Below are 23812 nucleotides of genomic sequence, written 5' to 3'. Positions count from 1 at the left end.
AGATGGTTCCCTTCGTCGGGTAGAAATTAATTTCCATCATCCTCTAGAAATATGCTGTGTGGTTTACTGCTATGTGCTGGTGGATGTTGATGACCTTATCCTTGTAACTGTAAAGATTATTCATGTTTCACGGAGTCAGTTATTTGTCTGCCTCTCTAAAATGCCTTGTCGGAACTTTTACTAAACCTGCAATTTGCTTTATCTTCTCCAACCAGTTAGTCGTTTGTTGACCAAATAGGGTAGTTATGTCAAAATGTGTATTCTGTGCTTGGACGTAAGTCAGATACTTAGTCAACAGTGTTTAGAAGATTAGGCCCGATGCATCTGTATTGCCAATTTCTGAGCTTGATCTGATGTTTTGATTCTTGGATTTGCAATTGCATGATTTAGTATAATGTAAGTGCTTTAAATCTGACTGTTGTGATACGTGGTTCGGTAATCTCCTCCATGTCACCACACTGACGTCAGATGTAACTTGTAGACAGAACAGCTGAAATGTCATAAAAACGTCTGATTTTCTGCTCTTGTTAACCAGAGGTGGGCCCTGCTGCACCAAATAGCAGATCTTGGGCAGGGACTTTACTGAACAAATTGTTCCTGGTTTTGCTAATATGTCCTTAGTTAATTTCACTATGTGTGCACACTTTGGTAGATACCAAGTTACTCTAGCTAGGTGCAATATTCTTTGTTTACAGTTTTCATTTGTAAAGGAAAGAATTCACTTCTGGCTACCTTACAGGAACGCAAACAGGCAAAAACAATGTATATGGATTCAGGTATAGAATTCTCCTTTAGACTATGTTCTTCCTCCTCTGTCTTACCTTCCACTTCATCCGTCACATCAGTTCGAAGCCAAGCACAAAACAAGAATTGAGTCAGATGCATGGAATCCTCTCCGAGAATCTTAGGTAATGGTATATTGCTCATACCTAGATTTATTGGTGGTTATTTTCCCCTTAAGTCCATCATAATATTTTTCTAAAGTTGGGGCAGATTCTAAAGCTTCATTTAAAGCCATGCTTTTTTGTGACTTTGAGGTGACTCACGTTGCTGAATCAAAAGGTCCTTGTACGTCTCTATAATGTTTTCAGGCTATGTTGACATTTCATGGTTTCTTTGAACTACTTACTGATGTTCTCATTAACACTATCATTATATTTTTGAGTGGGCCTACGCTTTCAAAATGCCTGTTTCTGCCATTAGGGGTGAACGTTTTGACTATTACTAAACTCCTTCGACACTATGATCAATTTTTGTGACATGCATCATGTATAATATTTTTTAGAGGTGGAAAGATTTTCTGGTCTAAGGGTGTACAGGTCTTTGGTGCTGCTCCACTGATGACACCCTCTCCTGAGTCCTTGAAAAGCTACATGCATTGGGAAGGTGCCCTTCACCACAAGACCTTTAAGTGCAATGCTCATTCCATCCTTAGGATTCCAAAGTGGCTCTTAGTTTTAAGAATTTCAGATATCCAAGCACTTAGCATGAAAGGTCCCAGTGCTCTTGTCTCAGAAGTGTGAATTGTTTTCCGCTTGATTCTATAAGATAGCTAGTACAGCTTAATTGTTTTACAAAAATCAACAACTACAAATTGGAGGAGTTTCCATCAAGGAAAAAGTTTGTAGTTTACAGACGTCTTCCCATCTATTTCCTGTGACCAAATCTTAGAAAAATATATCTAAAGAGCAAAAGAGTATAGAAACACAGTCAACAGCATAGATAAGTCTCATCACTGAACACTTACATGGTTAGGGAATACAACTTTAAAAATGTTTAGACTAAAACAAGTGAACTTTCCCAAACCTAACCTCGGAGTGATAGTATGTGAACAGAAAAATAATCTGCAATGGATTTATGCAAACGAAAAACAATCAGCCCCTATGGCAAGCAATTGTATCTCATTATTACTGAGAAATAAGCAAGGAGTTATGTCCTGGAATCAACTTTCAGTCCCGCAGAGACTCTAGACAAGGAGAAAGCATTTCCATTGGCAAAAGACAGGCCCCAAAAGTGTAGAGTCCCAAAATTGGCATGAAATAGGAAAATCATTATAGGATGGATTTTGAGCCCCTTAAGTGATTTCTGCTAAAAAAAAGTTACCCTCCAGTTTTTAAGCGAGAAGAGAGTTACAAAAAACCTGCCATCCTTTGCTATCAATTTATTGGTGCAAATTGCTTACTGGTGTATATTTTTCACAAGGTTGTTTTCAAGAGGATGCATAACATAACATTTTGCTTTATCAACCTAGCTACATGCATGTCCAATATATCCATCATACCTTAAATCTTGTTCCAAACCAAAATGATACAATCATATCTCGATTCAGCTGGGACCAGACGTATAGCACGGACATGATCAGAGGAATCATTAGCAACTGGAAAAGAATCCAAAACCAAGAACAGTTAGTGAAACCAACTTCAACAATTGCAATGATTTTTTCTTTATCAAGTGCAATATATTATCACTTAAAGAGTTTATTAATGACAAACTTCAAACACACTGAATAGAGAAGAAAGATCTTCAGAGTGGAATGATAACATTCTATTTAATATCGCAGACACCATTCAGTTTGTATTGTGTGCTATGCAAATTGGTTCTTTCATTTTCTCTAGCTTAAAATTCAGGGGAAAATCCCTCTTCTGTGAACCTGTAGCCAAGGTATTTTGGTCCCGATCATTGTGAAATACAATGTAATAGGTTTTTTTGTTTTTATGGGATTACCTTTAAAACCTTTGTAAAGAAATATAGGATTCATGTGTCTAGAACTGTGTAGACCATATTGTAAATAGGTGCACTTTTATGTCCTGTAATTCATTTTAAAAGCTTGCAAATAAACATAAACTTGATACATATTAAGAGTCAGCAGCTCTGGGATATTATCGAGCAATGATCAAATCGGGTGATTCCTTCTGCCACGATGTATGTAAGCAGTGCACCTATCATAGATTTTGTAATACAAGAACATGTATGCTTGGTGACCACATAAATCCTCATCAGCAAAATCTGATGTGCTAATACCGCAATCGAAATTACCAATATTATGGGATACTGTTTTTAGGAATACAGTATTACCAGATCATTAAAAGGTTTCATCTACAGAAGACTGTGGTAACTGCAGAAGTATGTGTTTATGCAGCGGTTTCCAAAGGAATCCCCGGCATCCTGGGCAATTTGCCCCATGTGTTATCCGCGAGGCTGAAGTGCCAAAATGTGTCCAGAAAAAACTCATATGGTGCGTTTTTACCACAAATCCTGTAATAGAATTCACCTAAAACCACTAATCAGCAGGATTCTGTTAATGGAAATGGCTCAGGAAACTGAAGGCAAGAAACGTGTTCTTATTTTAATTTCCATATGAAACCAGCTACCTCCATTCTCAACAAGTGAGAAGATTACAAAGCAGGAGACAAGTTGGAGTATGGAAGAAGTCACTGAAAGCGTGGATTGGGTGATCATGTTTATTCAAACTACAAAGTTACCTTCAAGAGAATGAACACAAGAAAACTCTAAAGAGAAAAAAAGCAGGCCAACTGAGGAGCCTAAAATAAAACCAAGAATAAAAAAAGATTACCGTGGGGGACTGTGAAGACAATCCAACCCCACACAACACTCATAATGAGTGACAGAATGAATACAGATTTATTGTCTTGCAGTTGCCTTTTCATTATATTTGGATGGCCGCGAGTATAGGTTGATGGCTATATGATTAATTGTGCAGTTACTCCACTGTGCCTATGGTTTCATTGGGATGTATACAAGATTGATGTGTTCAATGCAAAATTTCAATACAAATATTTTTTTTTAAACAGAATTTTAAAAAACAAGATTGCTTGCCCAAAAATGACACTTATACATACATAAATGCGTCCACTCACCTGCATGTCCATTATTAAACCAGTGATCTGTTATTACATGGTTAAAGAAACATTTCACTTGACAAACAGAAATATAAGTTAGTTAAAGTTGTATGATTATGTTAAAGAAATCATGGCACAAAAAGTTGGGAGCTAGGTAAAGTGAAAAACAGCAACATGTAAAAAAAAAAAAAAAAGATTAAATCAGCTTTTTGGTTAAAGGAGGCTACAAATTTAGATCTACCTTTTGCTGTAAATTAAAAGCTGTATTTAGATGAAGCTGAATTCTGTGAGAAAATCAATCTTACAACTATTATAGTTTTACTTTCGTGTTGTATGTTTCTAGTAACTTAATTTTTGAAGTGTGTAGCACCTTTTAATTTTTTTGGGGCCATTTCAAACAGTATCAAGCAATTGTTACTCTTCAAAGAAAGGATACAACAATGCAAATCCAGTTGAATAGGAGCATAAACAAATAATCAGCGGGTCTCCCATCAAAAGCACCTAAATTGTGAAAAAATAAAATTCAGAAATGTTATAAACTTAACTTATTATAGCAAATAAAGTGTAAACATTGATACAAATAATTACAAATACCTGGGGAGAAACATAAGACATGCAGAGAGTTCAGCAAGATCAATAAGATCCACCTGTGCAAAAGTACCAATAGTCCAAGGTCTAGAGGAAACAGCATTACATCAGTCAATCCTAGTTCGGTAGGCCGCAGGGCAGGAGGGGGTTTCTGGGCCCCAACTGTGGAAGTTAAAGCTTTTTACAACTGCTGTCCTGGGGTATGCCCTAAGATAGCTCTGCAAACTGTGCCATGGACGACACTTTCTACACTTGACTCTCAGTGAGTGATAGCAAGGGAAATCTATTACAGGCTACTTAGGGAGGTTAGTGTGGGGTATGGGGGCTCAATAATCAAAAACACCTCCATAGCAGCACAATGAGTTCAAAGTCCAACACAGTGCCTCTCTTTATACAAAAGACCACCACTTCATTACACAGCAATTAAAGAAATCTACTACAATAGCCTCTTGCTAGTAACCGGCACAAGACTTTACAGTATGCCATCATCTTAGCAGACAGTGTCTTAAGACCACTTCTTTGCTAACCTGTTTCTGAGCTTCCTTCTAAAGGCGCACAAGTGTAGGGCACTTAACATATGCTTTGTGGAATTTATACAGGGTAGATTATCCACCAGCTAACATCCCCTGCAGCTCTAGCAGTGACCCAAACTCCAACACCTGGTCCGTTTCAGATATCTCACTTTGCTCTCACAGTGGATGCCAAGGTCGATGTCCTCTCAGAGTCTGCTGTGATCCGCTGTGTACCGTGTTCCAGTTTCTTCAAATAAGAAATGGCCCAAGTCTCTTCCTGAAACTGAAGTGCAGCCTGTACGCTAGTCAACACAGTAAATATAATCCAGGCTATATTGGCTTTAGCCCTGGTACTAAACTAGGAGTAATCCAATCACTGCCCAGGAGACATCTAGCATCTTGCTTCTCTCGCACCCCTATCTACCACTGAGCTCCAACTCAACTTGGGCAATCGGATACTCCATGTCCTTTTAATCGGCTAATAAGCCTCAGCTTTTAGCATCTAATAGAATCTCTTTTGGCTTGAGATACTTCCTTTCTATAATAGTGCTATTGGCTTCTGTATCCCTTGGGGCAGAAACTTTCTTCCCATTGATACTAGCCTCCAGCCAAAACCCCACTGTGTTTGGGTATGAGTGCTTCAGAGCATAATGGCTAGCTATTACGCATATAGGTGGTACAGGGTCTTTCACCTGACAGGCGGTCTTAAAATGTCCCTTCCTGTGACACTTGAAAAGATTTATCACTTTGGGCTAGGGGGAATCTTACCGTCCCCCTTTTTCCATCCTTTGTTCCGGACTAGGAACCCAATCCCCTTTTTGTTTCTGTCCCCCTGTGGAACCTTGGGAATTGTTCTAGCCTTTACCCTATGATTTGGAACCAGTCTGTGGAGAGATGCTCTTACACTTTGACTTAGAGCCATGTTGTTCCAGCCTTTTGTTAACTCTGTTGGATAGCCAATTGTCAGCCAAAACTGCAGGTTTCCCTGGATCCTTCTATGTGAGATCTGAAAAGTATGTCTAAGTGGGGAATAGCACTCCTCCATGAGTAACTTTCGAACCATTAGCTGGTTCGTGGCATAAAAACCTGTAGCCTTCATTCCTCTCACATACTCATTCCAGATATGCAACACTGTGAATCCTAGTCTCAAACAGAACACCATCCACTCGCTTGCCGTCTTTAAACTACTGCAGGTATTAAACTGGCTTCAGACCAAATTGTCTAATCACAGTTTCTTTCATCCACTCATACCAAACTGCTCCGCCACAGGCATCTTTCCAATGACTGCTATCCCTTCCAGTGGCAACGGACTCTTCAATTATGTGGCTTGGACACATCATTCAAAGACAGAGCCTTACAAGCAATCTCAAAACTCAAAAATCATGCCAAAATAGTTTGTCCTTCCACATACATGTGTACAAGTTCTTTTAGAACCTGAAAGAGCGCATCATAAGAGTGTGAAATGAAATCGCTTTTCTGGGGGCAAATGTCTCAGCTGCCATCCCAAGCTTTTCCTCATCGAAAGCTATTATATCCCGCTCCATTCTCTCTCCCTTTTCTTGTCCTGCCTTTGCCGCTCACTTGTGTTCTCTGCATGGACCCATTCTTCTCTTTCTCCCTCTTCCTGTTATCTAGTGCAAGGCAAGTTAATCTTAGCTTTTTCCTCTCAAACTCATGGTCCTTTTCTTCTTCAACCTCCACTTACTGGAGAGCCACCTTCAAGCTCAGGGTCTCTGCTAGACTTGACCCTTCAAAGGGGATCATTTCTTGAGTCTGTGCAAACTGAACAATAGAAATTGTTAAGAGAAAAACGCAGGGTTTCTCCAGGAGAAAACTGAACTGCGGGGCTTAGAGAGTTTGATTCTACAACACTCCCAACCTGGGTTTGTATCAATATACCCTCCCCAGAATCTACTTCAGTTTCTATTGTCCACTCCCGTTTTTCTCACTGGGTTTTCATTAAACTCACAATTATCTCACTGTACTTGCTTCTGGGAGCCCTCCACTCTCTATCCAGACAAAGATCCCTCAACCTATCTAGTGGCAAGGTGCCACGGTCTACTCCCTTCACCCTGTATACGGCATTCCTGATGTGTAGGTTTTACAGTTAATAAGGCTGGATCTGCTGTTGTGGCTTGTAGCGGGTCTTTGTACGATATTCCAACACCTGCTGCCAAATGTCAGACCCAGTTCCCAAAGGCCAGACAGGGCCTGCCGGGCCAAAACAGTGGAGGTTGAGTCATTTTACCATTGATGTTGCGGGGCCCGCACTCCATGCCTCTGAAAACTGGTACAAGTACAAACCTGTCCATATAATTTCATATAGAGAAATATAAACTCATCTCACTGAAAATTAAGCAAAACAAATGTGTAGACACTATATCACTAATGTGCCAAGGAATCTGGTGGGATAAAAGAGATTGAATAACATTCCAGGCTGAAACCAATGTGACAATATCCCATTGAAATTACCTGGAAACTTAATTTAATGATATCACAACAAACGCTGTTGGGTTGGAAACATTAAAGAATAGACCGAGGAACGCTTGATAAAGGGTTATTCTGAGCACAAAGGTAAAAAAACAACATCTCTATAACAACGAAACCGAGATTGATGTTTTCTGGAGAGGACACAACTAAACTTGTAACCGTTTCTTTTTTTAATAATAAAACCTATGGAAAGCACCTGCACTACGTCTCTGGAGGAAGCCATAAAAGCTAACAATTTGATTTGCAATATTTACCAAAGCAGTATTTTTCCAAGATCCACCTAAGTAAACGTTAACTGGTAAAAAAAGAGTGTTCAGCAACATAAAGGCTGCAATTTCTCTGAAAACCAGAAAATGTGTTGTGTTCAATGGAGTATTTACATTAAATTATATTTGGTTAGAATCTCTAGAACTGTAAATACACCCAAGGACGGTCAATAGCCTAATTGAAATCCCTCTAACTGTTGCAATTTGCATAATTAAATATGCGTATTGCTACTAAAATGCTTTAAATATCTGTATATATATATATATATATATATATTGCAACACAATCCGACAATGTTGTCGAAAAACGGCAAGCACGTAAAAAAAAAAAAAAAGATAAAATAAAATATATGTATATATTGAGGATATATTTATTGGCTAATTTTGATAATTTAACTGGAATCCCAGGTCTACCCCTGAAAGGCAGCAAGTTGTCAACTTTTACATTATACTAATATTTATCAGTCTTTTCTGCAGTAATGTCAAGTGCATTACAGTGCATTTTTAAAATAAACCCAAACCCAAACTGGAGCATGCCTCGAGTCGAATGAGCTATCCTGGTGAATATCTTGTGCATGAAGCCCCTCACGTTGTAGTTCTTCATACCCAATGAAATTCGTATACACCTGTTGGAATCCTTTATTTTTTATTAAGATCACATAGCTCAGTATAGCCTTGTCTAAGCGAAATGGAAATTTTGCATGCAAGGGTAGTCAGTAAAAGTGGTAGGAGGACCTTTGGGTACCGATTCCGGAGGAGAGCTGGGGTCCGTTGTGGAAAAGACCCTTAAGATATCAAGAAATGCATGACTTAAGTTGATAAACTATTATGTGTTGCACAGACCGTACCTCGCACTTGTGCGAATCAGCCTATACTTCCAAGCAGAAGAGGAGGCTCGCCCTAGGTGTGGGGAAAGAGAGGCACATGTACTGCACATGTTCTGGGACTGCCCTGGACTCCGAACTTTTTGGGAGGAAGTGGTAAACAGAGTAGGAAATATTATAAATAAAGAGATACCACAAATACCAGGCCACTGGTTATCGAGCTGGTTCCCACATACGGCCAAGACGAGGGTTACAGGGAGGTTCCAGGACCTTGCATATATATTAGCTAAGCGAGAAATCGGTAAGAACTAGAAGTCGGCAGGGAGACCGAGAAGAGGGACTTGGAAAAGAGAAATGGAGAGGTGGGCAGATGCAGAGGGCAGAACCTTGCTCAGAGAAGCGGGACGGGGTATAGGAACAATGGAAACTGCAGGGGCTTAGTGGAGACTAGTAGATGACGTATGGGCGCTAGACTCGGATGAGACAACAGCAAATCGCTCAGGCCCACCCTCGCCAGACAGAGAAGAAGGTGCAAAGGCCCAAAAGGAATAGGAAAAAGCGACCAGCACATGGCCTCTCTAGCCACAATCAGACCCCAATAAGAGCAATAGATGAGCTAGTAGACATACTTATGCACTGCTAGATTTAACAGGTTGCAATTAAGCGACTCGTTTAGGGGGAGGGGGTAGAGGGAGTTGAATTAAAACTGCAATGTTACAGGGATGAGGAATGTGAGTTGGGAAGATGCTTATATGTCTTGAACACATGGTAAATGTAATGCACTTTTAAGTAAAACCCCAATAAAATCTGTTTAAAAAAAATAAAGGGTAGAGTCAGGAAACTTTGTCCATTGCAAAGATGGGTGAAGTTTACTGACTTTGTCTAAGGACATTTATGCTCACCTGGCTCATCCCAGATCTACTGGGTGCAATGCACCAGAGAATTTCCTGCAGATGTATGTCTTAACCAAGTAGAACATATTTTCATACCTTTTTTTCCGCACTGATCGCTGTGATAATGCACAGACATGCGTATAATTATCCCTATTATACACAAGTCCATCATATTTTTATCTTACAGGACCCAATAGTATAGGGCAAATGAGCCTCCTTGCATGCTTCACGTGTGTGTGTGTGTATATATGTGAATATATATATATATATATATATATATATATATATATATATATATATATAAAAAATTGTCCAGGTTACCCCTATATGGCCGACACACCCGGGACTGCTCCTCATCACAATCAGGTTGGCAGGCAAACTCCCCGTACTTCTAGCCGACGCGTTTCGGATTGTGAAACCCTTCTTCATAGGCAATTCGGAAATGACAGCAGGCAAACCATACACTGGTATAATCCTTCTTTTATTTCAATCAAACATGTTGATCACCCCCTAGGCATTCTGGGACCAGTAGTACGTAATCCGCTTCACAAATGTGTGCCGTCAGGATTTTCCTTTTCCTCATTTATACAATCATTGGGGGATATAGTCCTGCAAAAAACAATCAAGAGGTCGTCTCCCGTTCCACTCAAACTGTCCTCTGTCTTGACAGCAAGCGAACCCATAATGCTGCGGCGGTGGGATTCCCCGCAACGAACCACGTAGGAAACACCACACCGTGCGCCAATTCATCCAAAGGCGCGTGGACCCCCGCAGTAGCAATGGTGATGCCAGGCCGTGACCAAGGGCGGGTCACTAGTATTATTGTCCAGGTTACCCCTATATGGCCGACACACCCGGAACTGCTCCTCATCACAATCAAGTTGGCAGGTATATATATATATATATATATATATATATATATATATATATATATATATATATATATATATCCAACAACGTCAGTCTCCGAAGAAAAAAACAAAATGAGCCGCAACTCAAGGTTGGAATCTGTGCTAAAACAAGAAAATAAACATAATTGTTTTGAAAAGAACAGTGGCTGTGAGTTGCGGCTCATTTAGTTTTTTTCTTCGGAGACTGACGTTGTTGGATTTACAAGCGGCTTGGTTCTGTCGCAGGAGCGACGCACCGCTATGAAGCGCCATTTCAGGGAAAACAGGAACCACATTGTTGGATAGATATATATATATATGTATATATATATATATATATATATATATATATATATATATATATATATATATATATATATATATATATATATATATATATATATATATATATATATATATATATATATATATATATATATATATATATATATATATATATATATATATATATATATATATATATAAATTCGTCTCGAATCCTCCACGTTGTAAAGAATTACCCACACTCACGGGATTTTCAATTTCCAAAGTTGCTTTATTTTTCAACAGATAAGACAGACGCCTTCGCGTTTCGGCAAACAGCCTTTCTCGATGTCGGTAGCCACCGGACATCGGCATGTTCTTAAACTAATTCCTCACAATCAAGGAAGGACTACTGGCAGTTGACATTAGCCAACACCATCTTGGAGTGGTGTGTTATTAGTATTGATGTATTCATCTTTATACATGTTATGATGACGTTAACCATGTAAACCACTCGATTAAACCAAGTACATTAGAACTTAAGATGTATATAATTCATGACCCTTTCACATATACAATTTTCGTATACTAGATCGGATACTGTTTACTTGTTGTTCGAACAAAATTAAGTCGTATATATACACACACACTGTTTGTCCTGGTTTTTTTCCTGGATGAACTGATAGTTGGGGTGATGTACATATAAACTGGTATTATTCCGGGGCATACAATAGTGATTTTGTCCTGAAGAAGCCTTAGGCCTCTCATAAAGGGCTGAAACATATCGACTTTACACAGGGTGTAGGAACATTATCTCCATAGTCTCCCCTTCTTAATCGTTCCATCCACCCTGTGTATCTTTGAAGTGACTTTGATCACTCCTCTGCTATTCGTGTGATATTGAGGAAATGTATGCTCATCTGGCTCATCACAGATCTATTGGGTGCAATGTACCAGAGAATTTGCTGCAGGTGTATGTCCTGCCTGAGTAGAACAGATCTTTCAGCAGTAGGGATTAACTTGAAGGACTATTGCTGTACACCAAAATGCTATTTTAGCTGTCAAGCTGCAGTGAGTGATCAGCTACATCTCATGGCAGTCCTTAGTTCGAGAGTGGGTAACCAACCCATACTCAGCGCCTGCACACTAGCTATTTCACTGCCCAGGTCCACCTAAAAAGACAGTTTGGACTTCTGGTGGCAGGAAACTGCAGTGATGGCTGCTGAGTGTCAGTGGATTACCCACCAATGCTCACAGCACCGACTGTATTGAGAGTGCTTTCCTCATGTTCACTCAAGCTGCCCCTTTTTCTATTGTTTATTTTAATAACTTTACAAAGCTTGTAAAGGTTTGTTTAAAAAAAGTTCTGACGTTACCACACAAAGGTGTGTATAATTTCACACATTGCTAGTCCACACAATGCTAATCTTGGCGTGCAGCAGCGACATATAATATGGACGAGTGGTAATAGTAAGGTTGCAGTCATTGGGTGTCTAATAGGACTACAAAGAATACTTTAAAGCCATGCTTCTCTGCGTTTCCAGGATACAGATATTGAACTTTTTTTTTTTAAATGATAATGCTGACACTAATTTCTTCATTAATTTTTTTTCATTCGTCTGAGAGAATTAACCCATTCCAATACAGCTTCTGTTCAAATACAGATTTTGTTCAATCTACATAAAGTTTTAACACTGAAACATATATGTTGGTGGAAGAATGAATTAACACTTGGATATATATTGGATACAGTGTGATGCAGATACCTAGACACAAACATGATGATAAATTAGTGGTCCGAGTTGCTCTTACGAATACTTGCTACACGACTTCCTTGCGCTGACTCAGAGAGATGGTTTGGATAACAGAGTGATGCACAGATCAGCAATTAGCTTCGCCTGTTTGTAATTTAATCTACTGCAAATTGTTCTGGGAACAACAAAAACTTCAAGAAATGAGATTATAGGTCTTAAAATCTTTAGTGGTAGGAAAGAGGTTCAATCTGTCAAACTGGTAGCAAAAGGAGAAAATGAATGTTTCCTTATGGCTGAAAGATCTCCCATGTTGGTTTAAATAATTATCTTTACTTCAAATTCAAGCATGTTCTAAATAGCTTTCAGAAGATCTGACTGTTTAAAAAAAAATTGATTTCAAGGCTCCTCATTAATTGACACCTTCATTGTCTTGACAAGTTACTCTATCTATACCTTTCATCTCTCCCATTGACCTTCATATCGTTACTGATTAATTGCAAGGGTTTGATATATAGCACGGAAACATTTTATCAGTTTTATTTTGTGAATTAATGGACCATGAGATGGGTCGATTAGCGTAGCTTAACACATTTTGTACTGTTAAGTTATTTACTGTAGTTTTTCATGCTGTAGCTTGCAGCTGGAGCAAATAATTGCCTGTGGTTAAAGATGTATTTAAGAAAATGCCACTAAAGGAGCTGGTAGAAGGCATCTATGATCACAAATCTGTAGAATCACAAAAAGGAGGCAGACGGAGGGAACAGATGACGAGATCACTTTAAACAACTCATTAGATGTCATATGAAACAACTACCTGTAAACACTGTGCTATGTAATGTAGAAACGTTTAGAAATGTATATTTCCCAATGTAGTAGATGTCACCATTGGAGTAAGAGGAGTCATTCTCAGATTATAAACAGCTAGATGATTTATGTGCCACAATTTCAAAGAGTTTCTGATTAAGAACTCAGATGAACGTAGATGCTAATTTATGATTTGTAACGGGGCATAAAGTGCTTGTATTTTCACTGTAATCGCATTCAGTCATTGTGCTAATCAGCCCCGCTTACTCATGACTGTTAGAATAGAAAAAGCTATGCATTATGGCAGATTACAAGCTTTTGAACCAGAGGAACTAGGCCTCACACCGATTTTCCAGCAGACAGTGAATAGTACATTTCATGAGTCTTTAGTAGGCCCTGCTCTAAACCTTTCAAAGCTCAGATTTCAATACTCACCTCTAGTCATGAGTTTGAAGGACTACAAATATGGTGTGCAAAATATTCTTGATATATGCCAGCATTAAGGATTTCTGCAATACTTAATTGGCCTCGACAAATCTACTTGCCCACTTGTTAAGGTGAGTCATTTTATCAGGGCAAGCTATATTTAGGGCCTACTTGCCTCTTGTGGCAAGCTGACAAGCAACAGATGTTCTGTTCACTCACAAAAGTGAAGGAGCATTAAAGATGCCTTTAAATCTTTTTTTAAAATTTGCCACAGTTTTTCTGTGTTCAGAGACAGAAGTCAAAAGTCAGTTTACATCTAAAATTACTTTTTTTTCTCTGACTGCACAGTTCACAGCATTTGTTAAGTTAACTGTCTGACAAACATGCTGTACAAAAAGTGTGAAATGAAAGGCGGTAGGATGTCATGTTTTATTCTAACACAAATTTACATAGCTGAAAAGTGAACTGTGCTAACATTTCAAAATACATTTTAGTAGTTATGAAAGCCCTTGGTTTGTGATTCTGTATGATGGAAAAAATAGTTTTAATAGGATGAAAACAAATCAGAACATTTTACTTGGTGATGTGCAAATGATAAATATGCTTGCTGAAACCCAATTTCCACAGATTGTTTATGCACTATATAGTTTTATATGCAAAACTGCATGTCAGTGGAAAGGTTTCTGGCCATTTCAATGGAAAAGGTGCTGCCTGTATATGACCGTGCACTACCACCTCATGCTTTAGTAATATATTTATTGAAAGTGAGTTTTTAAATATGAACTGAAAAACATTCCTCTCCTACCCTGATGGCAATGCTATAAGTGAACTAGGAGGCAAATAGGAGGTCAAATATACCCCATATATAAGAGATAGATTCTTATAATGCATGGAGCAAACGTTTTATCTATTAAATCAAACTAGATAGATTTTTTTGCATAGCATGAACACTGAACTCACATATTGGAAGGTGCTCTCATATGTGATAATGTAGAACAGAGTGGCTCTGGAAAACAAAATATTTGCCTATGATGACATAATGAGACCAGAAGATGGGTATAGTACATTACAATTAGGTCGAGTAGATTACTCAAGTTGCTAGACCTCCAGGTCTAAAACTTTTCATGATTTTTCGAGGCCTGCAAGTGCTGGATATAAGCTAAACTTATATGAATTTTCTTACACGATTGTGTACCTTCCACGAAAATCTCAATAAAATGTTTTTCAAAATATAAAAAAAAAATAAGAAAGGATAAGGGACAAATAAATACACAATGGAACTTGTCTCAAGGATCAAAGCAAAATGTGGCAAAGATTTTAATACACTATTTCCAACTAAATCTAGTTAAAACAATGCCTTGGAACATGCCGTTGTGATGTGATTCTACCACATTTTCTTCATTGTAAAATCAGTTGTTTTTTTTTAATTGAGGAAACAATGCCCTGTGGATATGAAGAAAAAGCACACTTAGCTACCCTACTCCCCCTTATCCAGCAAGAGAATACACAGCTCCTTGTAGAGAACTGATGGCCTCAGACATCACAATCCCACCATAACAAACGTAGCTCTTTCTTGACCCATTCAGAATCTGCGGGGGTTGCAGAGACTCGGTTGGCCTTTAGGGAGGCGCAAGGCCTTGATTGGTTCCAAGAGTCCTCACAGCTCTCTGAAAAACATACGGTCTCAGTAACCGCATCCTGCTGGTTTCTTTTGGGAGGATTGATCTCCCTCGTAAGCTACAGTTGAACAGGGTAAGTAGAGGATCTAAGTGGGAGTAAAGAGATTGCTACTTGTGCCTGGGTGAATTAAAACTACAAGTTACACGTGCTGTGAAAACAAGCAGCAGCAGCAGTCATGACATTTTCTCACACTATCTACGCCCTCACACCAAGTGAAACACAATTACTGATATAAACACTATGATTTACTCGCTCTTATTTCTAACATACCGTATGTTTAAACTCTATTTCCTTTATAGAACCTGTGAACAGTCAACTATGCACCGAAATGCTTGCGTCACCTGCACTTGCTCTCGAAGATTGTTTGTTTTAACTAAAATAGATCAGATAAATGTGATAATCCAGCGGACACATTTACGTCCAGGATTGTATGTCCTCTTGCTAAGTTAATCATAACATAGATGTCTGCAAGCTTTCTTATTGTTTTCATAAGAAGAAGTAATATGATAAAAAAGATAGGGTTGTTTTTCAACAATTTTCTTGATCAGATCCTATGCAAAACTCTGGTATCAGGCTATAGGTTAAAGAGGTCACGCTAGTTTGCTGCACCCGCTTTAGCGGAAAGAGACAATGCGGAAAGGTGCCTTCACAGGTTGCTGTTTGTGTTCCAGAGCTGCACAAAGGTGATAGGAAATGGCTACGTTGCTATTACAACACAACGCAACAGCTCCTGTTAGGCATGTTGTGAGCACCATCTCTGAAACTCGGACATAGGCTTAAATGGTTCAGCTAAAGTTAGCACAGCATCTAGAATTAGCAGCATGAGACTATTAAGAGTATAGATTTCAATAAACATGTTGTAGGTAATTAGAATAACAGAAATAATTATAACCTTCACATCTTTACTATTTACATTCTGTGTAGTTACCATTCACAGTTTATTTACTAAACTAGGATTTTAAAATATAAATTTTAAAATACATATCCTGTTTTTCGGTTACTCATTTATAAAAGAAGGTTGGGAGCTCCATGGTTGTCCGTGAATTTATCTTATGGGACAGTTACCAGTAAACACTTCCTGCTCAACATTGCTTAGTGTGGGTTGTATTTGGGTTGCAGTCCAACTGGATTTCTGATTTGGGTTGGTGTCAGGGGGTCCAAATCCAAACCACACAACTTTAGGAGGTAGCCCTAGAGAACGTATTAATACAGTGTTCTCCTAATGCACACAAGAGAGGCTCTGCCTCACTGTTTCCAAATCTCCACATTTCAATATATCCCTAATTGGCAAACAGGCTCCTGCACTTGTAAGCAGCATCTTTGTTTGCCTGCCCTACTCCCTCTTCTGTCCAGCACTTTAGCTGGTTAATATCACTACTCAGGCAAATTTGGTGAAGTTCAACCAATGTGGCAAATGTGACAGATTTTTTTCTGCAACATATCCTTGCCAGGCTGGTGCTATTCCTGTCTAAGAAGAATAAGTGAATAAGAACAACTGTGCCCCTGCACTAACACATACATAGAAAAAAAATTTAAAGTTTGAATTAAGTTATTCACATGTAATAGTAAGATTTGGCACATCAATCTAAACAGATAGTAGAGCTTCGTGCTTTAGTGAACAAGAACAGAGTGAAAAAATGTAATTCAATTGGTAGTCTGTTCATCAAGTATCCATTTTCTGTTTATTGTTCCGTTTCATAAGCCAACACGTGTTTCATCGCAGGGAACTACTGCGAATCTTCAGGGCTGGAGGAAGTGGCTTTCGAGATAGGACGAGCTTATTTAACGATAACAGAAGAGAGAGGGGGAGAGAGCCGGTCAGTACGTGGACTCTCGGTAATTCGCGTGTGAGGTGAAAACCGGGAGGAGATGGGTTTTCGTGGTTTAGGCGGGTGCGCTTACAACCACAGAAGCCTGAAAGGCGAGGTTCTCCCTCTTGAGGTTTCCCGGCGCCGTGTTCCGGATACGAAACGGAACAATAAACAGAAAATGGATACTTGATGAACAGACTACCAATTGAATTACATTTTTTCACTCTGTTCTTGTTCACTAAAGCACGAAGCTCTACTATCTGTTTAGATTGATGTGCCAAATCTTACTATTACATGTGAATAACTTAATTCAAACTTTAAAATTTTTTTCTATGTATGTGTTAGTGCAGGGGCACAGTTGTTCTTATTCATTGCAGACCAGTCTTCTGGTCTAATTGAGTGGTTGTGAGGTATTACCACTCGCCCCATTGCCTACACCATCTAATTCTGTTTTCCACTATCTAGCGGTTACTCAGGTGTGCGCCTTGTTTTTCTGGATCTCCTAAAAGACCTCAGCAGTTGTATATCATAAGAAGAATAAGTGATTGCTCAGGACATCAGGCTTAGTTCACTCTTTTTCTTTAGAATGTCAGAAGAAAACACCTGGTGCAAAGTTGCTACTTGCCTTCAATTCTTGACCAGAATTCCAGAGTGGCGTTGCCGAAACGAACATGAACGCATCCAAAATATTAACCATGAGTATTTTTAAGCTTGACAAAAGTAGAAATGTGAGAACCATTGTTACTGATAAAACCATGTTGGGTACCCTGAAAATTGAAAGACTGTATTTCAAAAAGTGGACTGAGCAATCAGAACCTAAGCAGATTATAAGGGAAGGCCAAAAGCTTCAGCCTACAGTCTGACTGTGGAGTAAAAACGTGAGTCAGCAAGTAGTAAAATCCAATCACTGAGACCCAGAAAGAGGTAGAACAAACCCTTTTACTGAGAAATGGATACATTGGTATTGCTCTTCCTGGAAACAGATATAGTAACAATATAATGCATTGTAGGAGTTACTCAAGACAGAGAGCCTTGCCTATTCTAATTGTCAGTGAGGTCAAACAATTACCAATAGACTGGGCTTGAAATATGGAATCAAAAAGTAATGTATACCTTCTTTCGGAATAGGGCTGGCAAAATTATTTATTTTACATTCAGCGTGTTTTACCAACAGAGGAAAGCCCTGTAGCATTGAGAACTTACAGACAAGATGCTGTGGAGAGACTGAGCTCTTCTCTTAACCTTATGTTAAGATCTTTGAGGACATACATGTGAATAAACACACACATGCAAAGGTAACAGGCCAAAGACTGTGATTGGCAAATGAGCAGTACGGGATGGTTATCTTCATCATTTTCATACATGTAAAACTTCATATCTGCAAAAGGAACAGGCATATGGGGCCAACTAAAAGTTGTAATTACAACAGTCATGTTTTACTGAAAATATCATGTACACACTTATATACACATACCTGATTCAAGCCGTGATGAATACTGATATAAGAAATATAAATTCACCATGTACAAAAATCCTGTTCCAGGACCAACTGGGAAATAAAATGTTGCAGTAATAGGTCTCCATATCTGTTCAAACAAGAAAAATATACCCAAGTCATTTCTTGTGATGCATTTATTTCATTCAATGTCTTACAGAACTATTTTCATCAGTATTTACAATAAAGACAGGATGATGCAGCATAAAATGGTAATCCGTTAGTTTATCCTGTCATTTGCAACCACACTTCTACCGATTTGCAGATGAGACGAGAAAAAATCTGCATGATCCTTCTCGACTCTGTGAGAACTGTCAAAATGTTCAGCAACACCATTAAGAAAATAACGGGTGTTTAGTAGAGGATATTCTACGTGGTCATACAGACCTTTGTTTATATTTAAGGGTGGTCAGAATATGCAGGTTATGATAGTGCAAGAAACAACCTCAAGCAGATACCGCTTCTGGTCTTCTCAGCTGGGCCTATCCCCAGTTGCGGCTCAGTATACATGTAGACAATGTATAGACTGCAAAGTAACCACAACTTTTGAATATGGTGGAACTAAATGCAGTCTCAAATTTACAAATTGTAATTCTGGGAATTTCATATGCGAATTTGGTTTCCAACTGATTTTATGTACATAGGACGAATCACTCAGAAAGTGAAAACAAGAATTCTCTAACTTGGAAGCAAGATTAAAAGAATCACAGTAGTAGCACCCTAAATGAATATTGGACCACAAACTTTTTTCTCTTTACTCCCTTCCTAAGCTGAACCAGGTTTTGTTGGCTTTTAAAACTCTAGCATTGGTTAGCAGTGTTAAAATGCACAAAGCTTGTGCTCTCTCCCTAAAACATGGTACGATTGTCTTACACCTGATTGGCACATTTAATTTACTAGTAAGTACTAGTAACATGTACCAAGGGATGTGAATTAAATGCTACTAATGGACCTGCAGCGCTCATTGTGCCACCCACTAAAGTAGCCCTTTAGTAGCCAAAGGTCTACCATTGCAGCCTGCAGTGCAGCTTTAAACTGCCATCTCGACATGGCAAAATAAAATAGAGCTTTTGCCAGATATATATATATATATATATATATATATATATTCAACTCCTCCTTACTTTCGGAAATGCTGCCACCAGCCCGAACAGCGGGCGTTTCGTCGTCTCAAAGACCTCCGAAGTCGGGTCTTTTAAAATTAATCCTCTCAAGTAGAAAACCACAAGTTGACGAAACTGTGTGCTGGCCAAAATTAATTTATTATCAGTCAGCTCTCGGACACGTTTCGCCTGACCAGGCTTGATCACCGAAGTTACAGACATTTACAATCGCCATTTTAAACTTAGTGCACCACCCCTCATCACGTGATCGGAACTACAAATTGGGTAGCGGGGAAGAAAGACTTGTAGTTTTTACACAATTATCTCATACATCAGTACAAATGTGTATATAAAATGTATACATATATGCATTTTACCACACGCTGTCACAGCACACCTGCCATTGTTATTTAAAATGCGATATAGCACTGTAGGTTTCATTTACCAGAAGGCGTTAATTCTATCGTGCAGAGTTTTTTTATCTCTTCTACAACTTTATTAATTAAAGCACATTTCCCTTTACCAGCTTAATTAAATTATTGGTAACGGAATTGCTAGGGAGATACTGCAAGGATTGTGCAAAGCTATATAGTGCTAATCTGTGAAAGCAAATTTACAGGTAATATATAACAATAGTCTGTTTTGCCCAAGTGGGCATTAGTGTCCTTTTGTAATGTGTACTGTGACAACACATTTGAAATATTCAAATTTTGCCCTAGTGGGCATCCCCCGCCCTCCAACTATTGTGCTCACCAGATAAACTACCCTTGGGTAGAAAGTGCAAAGAATTCGAAAAATTAAAACAAACTTCTGCTAGAACAGGATTACGCCGCCCCTCAACATTTTCCAAACACTTCATTCACTGTATTTCTTTGTTTAGCATCACTTGGACCCTAGTGCTAATCTACAACTGAGTGATCAGATCTTCTTCCAGGTTCAGGCCTCCCGGAACCTTTGAATTAAGCTCCAGGATGTATCTCGATTCGAGGCACCTCAGCTTGCTTAGTCTGTCTCCCCCACGAATACTCTTAGGGAAGTGCCAGCTGTTGCAGTCTTGGAGTCCTCATTGTGAATATTGATTTGAATCCTTGTCTAATGTGGGATCCTTTTCTAATGTGACGACGGTGTCGCGCTTAAATTGTTTGCTGTTCTGCTGATACTATCCTGCCCCCCATTACCCACTTTTGAATGCCCTGATGAAGGTGTGGCCGTAGATCTGGCACGGCACCGAAACGCGCGTTGGCGTTGTTCTATCCTGTCCTGCAATTACGCTATCTGGTCCCCGGTTCCTACTGGGAAGACGATACAGGACAGTGAAAGTGTGCTACATCTGAAATCTCAACAAGGATGAGTGATGAATTGTTTGATGGATATATGGGTATGTGTGCTGGTATGTGGTTTGAGAGGAAGAAGAGAATGTATTTAAGTGTTTCTGATTGAATGAAAGATCTTTAGGGTAGTGTGGGGCCTTTTAGTTTTGATTTGGTGATTGTAGTTATTTGTCTTTTGATTATGAAATGAACTATTTTGTGATGAACTTAATAAATAAAAAATCTTAATACCTTTCTATTATGTTGTTCTGTTGATTATGTGGTTTGGTGGTGCACATTAGTGAGCTCAATTCTGCTAATTATAAACTTTGGACTCTGCTTGAGCCACTTGTATAAATTAGAGGGGGCAGACTTTTCTGTTTTTGATAGCATTTGTTTTCCCCTGCCGGTCTGCCCTTGATTAGTTCTCGGGGGCCCCTACTCATTATTGCCTGTTAATTGCTCTGCCATTAAGAGTGAGCATTTGGAACATAAAGAGGACCATAGGGGCCTAGCTGTGGACAGGATGGTCCATCCTGCCAGAATGGTTGGGGGTGGAGATGCTCCCTGCTCCACTTACATTGGTGTCTAGCACCAAAAAAGAAACCCAACTTTAGTCTTTTGTGACCCTAAACTTCATTGAGCCTTTGCAGGGGAAAGGAAGAACTTTCCAGGACCAGATGTGGAGGTAGCCTAGAAAATTCTCCCACTTCGAATAGGGCACTAAAAATGAATATTAGACATCCTGAGCCACTCTTCAGAACACGGCTGTAGCGGCAGACATAACAGAAAGACTGCCTTGTTTTCCAGAGGACTGCTTAAGGTCTGCTTTTTTCCATAGAGGATTGTCCTGCTGTTACCAGAGGACTGCCCTGCTGCTTAAGGCTTGCTTTGTTATCCAGAGGACTGCCCTGCTGTATGAGGCCTGTCCTGCTCTCTGTGAAGGAAGAATGGACCTGCTCCCTTCATCGCAAACTATGATTGATTCAGAGGATCATTTAGCTGACCTCCTGTTGAGCAACAGGGGCACGGCAATCTCTGGAGGCCTCCCTACAACTGCCCAGCTGACTGTCTGCAACTGGAACTGCCTGAACCTGCACCTGGATCTGCTCGAGCCCTGCTGGCCTATGCTAGAGTGAGTTCCTGATCCCCAAGAGGTGCTTCGCCAGGTCCTGGACCCTTGGCTGATGTCCGAGTGTACTTCTCTACAAGAAAATGAGAAATCCTGAAGTTCAAGTGTCTTCTCAGGGGTCTTTGGGAAGGTAACATTTTCAGGAAGACTAACCTGGTCCCGGTTTCCGGCCTGCCCTCCATCGCAGTCGGCTTGAACTTGAGGGATTTCCCCCACAGTCTATCACGACTAGATGACTGAGAGTGGCATTTTTAGGTGTTAACCGACCTAAAACGTGAAATTGTCTATCCCTGGTTCTGCTGATTGGATTTTTGTTGTTTTGTTTTAATTTTATTTATTAAAATGTACAGTTTTGTAGGGCTCGCCTACGCAGCGAACAAACGCTGCTTAGGAGGGACCTCTTGGAAGCGCTCAGGACTTTTGTTTAAACTCGTGCATGTTTTGCACTGTTCTCTATTGGCACTCGTGCACGTTTGGCGTTTTCCTTGCAGGAGTGAGCAGCGGTGCCATGTGTCGGCTATTACCTTGCTCGCGCTTTCAAAACAGATGATGCCGCTGCTCGCTCCCGCAAGGGAAACGCTGTGCGTGTCTGGTCCTTGTTCGAAACGTTATCTGTGTGCTTTGGTTACATCACACTAATCGCCTAGCAAGGGCAGATATACAGCACTCTTCCCCGAAAGCACAGCTGTTCCTCCCAATCTCTCACTGAAGATGGATTGTCAGGGCATGTGATGGAATGCTTTTGAACAGAGATGCCCGGGAGCTTTGCTGATATGCCTTTGAAAGGTATGTATTGTATTGTATGTATTGCGTATTTGTATAGCGCGAACTGTCACCCAAAGGGTATCCAGGCGCTTTGACTTATCCAGACCAACGCAAAACACAGCACTACACTGCCCTGGGGAATAGATGGAACTTCAAGCCTTTCTTAAATGAGAAGAATTCCCCCGTGCTCCTTAGAGTAACTGGCAGAGAATTCCAGAGTTTGGCCGCACTGTATCCAAAGGAACGGCCTCCCATCCGTATCCTCCGGATCTTAGGGACTGTGACCAGATATGCCGATGAAGATCGCAGGGGTCTGGAGGTCGAGTACCAGGAAAAAAGCTCTTGTAGCGGGACAGGCCCCTGATCATGGAGGGCCCTAAACACTATACACCATTTGCCAATTGGCAGAACTCCTCATAGAGGGGGAGGGGAAAACTGTCAAGCCGTGCCTGTTCCATCACAACCTCGGGGGTCCCAGAGATGGACAAAGGGGCCGTACCCATCTGGAACTGGGAGCAGGGGGACCCTAAATCAGAGAGCCCACTCAAGATGGTGGCAATCTTGTTCTCGAAGGCCGCTGCCAAGGAGTCGCATAGGGACTGAGAGGCCGGAATGCAATTAGCCACACTGGCCGGATGGGATAAGTCCTTGACAATATTAAACAGAGTTTGGGACTTATTTACTGCCTGCCTCAGCGTCTCCTCGAGAAACTTGGCTTTGGCACATTTAATTTGCGCTTTATAGCACTGTAAGGTAGCACTGTGCGTCACCCGCCTGAGCAAATGCTGGACTTACAAAATGAGAAATACTAAATACTTCACCATAGCAGCCAACCGCAGACATCACCTCATGAGACTGTTGAGAGTGTAATGGATATGCGGTGGCGTGACGTCGATCCACACCATTAAAGATGGCTGCGAGAGCACACCATCAGCTTCTATTTAA

At 40.0% G+C, this 23812-nt stretch overlaps 1 protein-coding gene across 1 annotated transcript in view; it reads right to left on the bottom strand.

Annotated features, from left to right (window-relative positions):
• Nucleotides 1–23812, bottom strand: part of DERL1 (derlin 1) — a 75424-nt gene that overhangs the window by 13331 nt on the left and 38281 nt on the right. The window contains exons 2-5 of the mRNA XM_078686823.1: nucleotides 18537–18648; nucleotides 4297–4361; nucleotides 3879–3905; nucleotides 2282–2377 (exon numbers count right to left, since the gene is read on the bottom strand). Coding sequence (XP_078542949.1) covers nucleotides 2282–2377; nucleotides 3879–3905; nucleotides 4297–4361; nucleotides 18537–18648 — 300 coding nt within the window. The remainder of the gene's footprint in view (nucleotides 1–2281; nucleotides 2378–3878; nucleotides 3906–4296; nucleotides 4362–18536; nucleotides 18649–23812) is intronic.

This window comes from Lissotriton helveticus, chromosome 4_1, assembly GCF_964261635.1.
Source record: "Lissotriton helveticus chromosome 4_1, aLisHel1.1, whole genome shotgun sequence".
In the NCBI taxonomy this organism is placed as follows: domain Eukaryota; kingdom Metazoa; phylum Chordata; class Amphibia; order Caudata; family Salamandridae; genus Lissotriton; species Lissotriton helveticus.
This window is presented reverse-complemented; position numbering and strand designations above follow the sequence as displayed.